The 5,710-nt window shown below is 48.8% G+C and overlaps 1 protein-coding gene across 1 annotated transcript in view; it reads right to left on the bottom strand.

Annotated features, from left to right (window-relative positions):
• Positions 1-4,829, bottom strand: part of LOC129842841 (uncharacterized) — a 45,426-nt gene extending 40,597 nt beyond the window's left edge. The window contains exon 1 of the mRNA XM_055911515.1: positions 4,154-4,829. Within this exon, the coding sequence (XP_055767490.1) occupies positions 4,154-4,829 (676 nt within the window). The remainder of the gene's footprint in view (positions 1-4,153) is intronic.
• Positions 4,830-5,710: the final 881 nt, after the last annotated feature.

Raw genomic sequence — 5,710 nt, 5'->3', positions numbered from 1 at the left:
CTGCTCCTGGCAGCCATCTTATGGCTTGGCAGCCATTTTAGCATTGGCGGTAGCGAAGCATTCCAGCTAGCTGACGCCACTCACACACAACCGTGCGCGCACACACACACACACACAGACTCAAAGTAAACATATACGTTGGCCAACGAAAACTGTTAAGAAAGAAAATAGCGTCCACTGAACTTTCTTCCTCTTGTGTTTCGCCTCCTGAATCTATAATAAGAAGCGGTGACTCTCCGACACGGTACGTACAGCACATTGTGTGTGTCAGAGCTACAATCCAATGGAAAGCAGTTGGTGTTAAAGTGGTCTAACTGAATAAACACAGTAAACAGAACCCTCAAACCAATCAGGGTTTCTGGAATGATACAAATTGATTGAACAGATTCTCCTCAGTCAATCCCCAGTAAATGTGCTTTGATGTGAGTGATTTGTAGGCTCGTGGTTAGCACCACTTGGACCTGCTCCTTGGCCCAGATATAGGTGTGATTGAAGAAGCATGCGTGACAGAGAGAAAGCTTCTGTTCCTATCAGAGATGATAAGAGATATGAGGACAGTCAACACTACAGGCCCACTGACATTTAACAGCACCCCCAGTGCTCTAGAACATCACTCTAGAACCCCACTCTGGTGAAGTGGTCACACTGACCGTCACAGCACAGCTGATTGTACGTCTCTGGTAGCTTTAGCCTGGCTAGCCTAGCCCTACTATAACTGCTGGTGAACTCTTATTCAGTACCACTTATGTGTATCTCTATGTCACTACAGAGAAGGAACTGCCTGCTGGTTATCACCCCGACGCCAGCTGCAGGCACTGAGGCAGCCAGCCCCCCCGGCCTCCCCCACAGTGTGTGTGTGTGTGTCTCTGTCTCTCCCCCATCCTCCCCCCAGCATCATAGACACACATCCAGACCTCTTATCTGTACTCCACAGCCCCCCAAGCCCTCCCCAGAAACCCAAATCATGCCCCTGCAGCTCCCCTAACATCCTTTACTCCTACCCCCCAAAACCCCACAGCCTACCGCACAACACCTCCAAGGTCCAAAATTATTGGCACCCTCGACAAAGATGAGCAAAAAAATATGTATAAAATAAATAATTATGAGCTATATTGTATACAATTTTTTACTAATACATTTGCTCAGAGAAAGACATTTTGTTTAACAAGTAATACAAAAAAAAAATCACAAAAAGATAGGTGTCAAAGTTATTGGCACTCCAGCTGTCAATACTCCGCCACCCTCCCCTTGCGAGAATAATGTCACAGTCTTTTTCTACAATGTTTTATGAGATTGGATAACACATTGGGATCTTCCTCCATTCAGACGGAATCTTCCCAGATCCTTGATATCGTTTGTCTGCGCTTATGGACTGCCCTCTTTAATTCAATGGGGTGTTATTGCAAAATGTTGACTTTGTAGTCAATTAGCCATTTCTTTGTGGATTTTGATGTGCACTTGGGGTTATAGTCTTGCTGGAAGATCCACTTGTGGCCAAGTTTCAGCCTCCAGGCAGAGGCAACCAGGTTTTGGGCTAAAATGTCTTGGTACTTGGCAAAGTTCAAGATGCCGTTGACCTTAACATGGACACCAGGTCCAGTGGAAGCAAAATAGCCCCATAACAAAGATCCACCACCATATTTTCCAGTAGCTATAAGGGTCTTGTCTGCATATGCATCATTATTTTGACGCCAAACCCACCACTGGTGTGCGCGGCCAAAGAGTACTATTTTCATGTCATCTGACCATACCATCAGTTTCATCCCAAGCGCCTCTACCTTTTAGTAAACTCCATGCTTTCGTATTTGTTGTTTGCTCTCGAAAAAAATGTATTTGTTGGGGCAAACCTTCCAAAGAGCCTATTGAAATAAACAAAAGGACAATATAGGAGGAAGGTGAAATGCTCGTCAACTGTGGTAGGACTTGCAGATGATAATGGATTACAAAGGGAAACCCAGCCGGGAGTTGCCCAGCGATGCAGAACTCCCAAACTAGCTAAATGCCTTTTATGCTCGCTTTGAGGAATATAACACTGTGCCTTGCGTGAAAGCCCCTGTTTTTCCAGATGACTGTGTGATTTCGCTCTCTGTGGCCAATGTGAATACCAGGGCGCGTTCTCAAAGCATGCACAGAGCAGCTGGCAAGTGTCTTCACTGACATGTTTTATCTCTCCTTGTCCAAGTCTGTTCTCCAAGGTAACCTGCCTACATGACTATCGCCCTGTAGCACATCCGTAATTATGAAGTGCTTTGAAAGGCTGGTCATGACACACATCAACACCATCATCCCAGACACCCTAGACCCACTCCAATTCGCATACCGCCCCAACAGATCCACAGATGCAATTGAAATTCACACTGCCCTCTCCCACCTGGACAAGAGGGGAAATAACTATGGGAGAATGCTGTCCATAGACTCCGGCTCAGCGTTCAACACCATTGTCCCCTCCAAGCTCATCACCAAGCTAGGGACCCTGGGACTGAACCCCTCCCTCTACAACTGGATCCTGGACTTCCTGATGGGCCAGCCCCAGGTGGTGAGAGAAAGCCATGCTGACCCTCAACACAGGGGCCCCTCAGGGGTGTGTGCTTAGTCCCGTCCTGTACTCCCTGTTCACCCAAGACTGCGTGGTGACGATGGAGGTAGGCCTGATCACCGACAGCGATGAAACAGCCTAAAGGGAGGAGGTCAGAGACTTAGCAGTGTGGTGCCAGGACAATAACCTCTCCCTTAACTTCAGTAAGACCAAGAAGCTGATCGTAGACTATAGGAGAAAGAGGGTAGAGCACCATCCACATTGACAGGGCTCTTGTGGAGCGGGCCGAGAGCTGCAAGTTCCTTGGCATCCGCATCACTAAGGACTTAAAATGGTCCACATATACCGGCACAGTAGTGAATAGGGCACGGCAGCGCCTCTTCCCACTCAGGAGGCTCAAAAGATTTTGCATGGGACCTCGGTTCCTCAAAACGTTCTACAGCTCCACCATTGAGAGAATCTTGACTGGCTGCATCACCGCTTGGTGGCAAATGCACCGCCCTCGACCACAAAGCACTACAGAGGGTGGTGAGGACAGCCCAGTACATCACTGGGGCAGAGCTCCCTGTCATCCAGGACCTCTATACCAGGTGGTGTCAGAGGAAGGCCTGAAAACTTTCCAAAGACTCCAGCCACTCAAACCATAGACTGTTTACTCTGGACCAACAGGCCCCCGAGACAGCTTCTTCCCCCAAGTCATAAGACTGCGCATGTGACAAATACAATATAATGTTTTATTTTGACATGGAGGTGACATCTAATTGTAGATTTGGTGACCAGAAGTTGGGGCCAATTTCTGGAATTCTCCAACTGTGGCCCTTGGACTTTTCTTTTCCTCCAGAACTATCTTCCTCACTGCGCTTGGGGACAAGATACACTTGCATCCTCTACCAGGCAAGTTTACCACTGTTCCAGTTGTTTAAAAACTTCTTCATTGTTGCCCTAATAGTGGTAAGTGGTATTTTTTTGTTTTTTTTAGCAATGCTTTGGTACCCATTGCCTGATTTATTAAGGTCAACAACCATTTGTCTCTTTTCGTTTGTGAGTTCTTTGCCTTTTCCCATGGTGGTGGATGACAAAGGGCTTTTACATGAGTGTCACCTCATATTTATACCCCGGTGAAACAGGAAGCCATGGAAACCCATTGCAGTTCCTTAAACTGAGATTAATTGGAAGAGGTAGATTTAATTTTGTTTGTTTTATTTATTTTAAACAGTATTTTCTGCTCATCTTTATCAAGGGTGCCAATAATTTTGGACCTGACTACATACACAGCTATAGGAATATTTTCCTCCAGTTCCTCCAAATCCCCAGTAGTCCATTTACACAATCACAATCCTGTACTGCCAGTCCCATATTCCCACCAGTCTCCACAAACCCCTTACAGTCCCATATTCCCACCAGTCTCCACAAACCCTGACAGTCCCATATTCCCACAAGTCTCCACAAACCCTGACAGTCCCATATTCCCACCAGTCTCCACAAACCCTGACAGTCCCATATTCCCACCAGTCTCCACAAACCTTGACAGTACCATATTCCCACCAGTCTCCACAAACCCCAACAGTCCCATATTCCCACCAGTCCCCACAAACCCTGACAGTCCCATATTCCCACCAGTCTCCACAACCCCTGACAGTCCCATATTCCCACCAGTCTCCACAAACCCTGACAGTCCCATATTCCCACCAGTCTCCACAAACCCTGACAGTCCCATATTCCCACCAGTCTCCACAAACCCTGACAGTCCCATATTCCCACCAGTCTCCACAAACCCTGACAGTCCCATATTCCCACCAGTCTCCACAAACCCTGACAGTCCCATATTCCCACCAGTCTCCACAAACCCGGACAGTCCCATATTCCCACCAGTCTCCACAAACCCTGACAGTCCCATATTCCCACCAGTCTCCACAAACCCTGACAGTCCCATATTCCCACCAGTCTCCACAAACCCTGACAGTCCCATATTCCCACCAGTCTCCACAAACCCTGACAGTCCCATATTCCCACAAGTCTCCACAAACCCTGACAGTCCCATGTTCCCACCAGTCTCCACAAACCCTGACAGTCCCATATTCCCACCAGTCTCCACAAACCCTGACAGTCCCATATTCCCACCAGTCTCCACAAACCCTGACAGTCCCATATTCCCACCAGTCTCCACAAACCCCGACAGTCCCATATTCCCACCAGTCTCCACAAACCCTGACAGTCCCATATTCCCATCAGTCTCCACAAACCCTGACAGTCCCATATTCCCACCAGTCTCCACAAACCCTGACAGTCCCATATTCCCACCAGTCCCCACAAACCCTGACAATCCCATGGCTTTAAACACCGACAGTCTTGTATATCTCCTCCTTCCCAATTCCCCCATCGAAGCCCCATGACACACACATCAGCAGCCATCCCCACAGCCCGCCCCATAGCCCCATATTATTCCCACCACAGCCCCTGTGAAATCCCACAGCCCCACCACAACCATTATACAGTAAGCCTTCATGGCCTTAACATACCCCCCACTATGTCTGCTCTTTTCTCTCCCCCTCCTTCCTAACCCTCTCTCGCTTTTTCTCTCTCCTGCCTAGCTCTCTCTCTTTTTCTCTCTCTCCTGGCTAACCTCTCTCTCTCCTGGCTAACCCTCTCTCTCCTTCCTAACCCTCTCTATCTTTTCTCTCTCTCCTGGCTAACCCTCTCTTTCTTTCCTCTCTCCTTCCTAACCATCTCTATTTTCTCTCTCTCCTTCCTAACCCTCTCTTTTCACTCTCTCTCTCTCTCCTCCCTTAACCCTGACTTCCCCAACCTTCCTCTCCCCCCTCTGTGGTTCCTCTCTCCCCCTCCTCTCCATTCCCCCCTCTGTGGTTCCTCTCACTCCCCTTCCTCTCCATTCCCCCCTCTGTGGTTCCTCTCGCTCCCCCTCCTCTCCATTCCCCCCTCTGTGGTCCCTCTCTTCTCCACTTTCCTCCCTCTGTGGTCCCTCTCTCCCCCTCCACTCCTCCCTCTGTGGTTCCTCTCTTCTCCACTTTCCTCCCTCTGTGGTTCCTCTCTCTCTCTCTCTCTCCAGTCCTCTGCTCCTTCTCTTATCAGTCTCTCCATTCTGTCCTCCCTCTGCACTCTCCTCTTCTCCCTAACCTCTGTCCCCTCCTCTCTTCCCTAACCTTCACTCTCATC

This window comes from Salvelinus fontinalis, unplaced genomic scaffold (assembly GCF_029448725.1).
Source record: "Salvelinus fontinalis isolate EN_2023a unplaced genomic scaffold, ASM2944872v1 scaffold_0070, whole genome shotgun sequence".
Classification (NCBI taxonomy): Eukaryota; Metazoa; Chordata; class Actinopteri; order Salmoniformes; family Salmonidae; genus Salvelinus; species Salvelinus fontinalis.
Note: the sequence above shows the minus strand (reverse complement) of the source record. Positions and strands in the feature narration are given on the sequence as shown.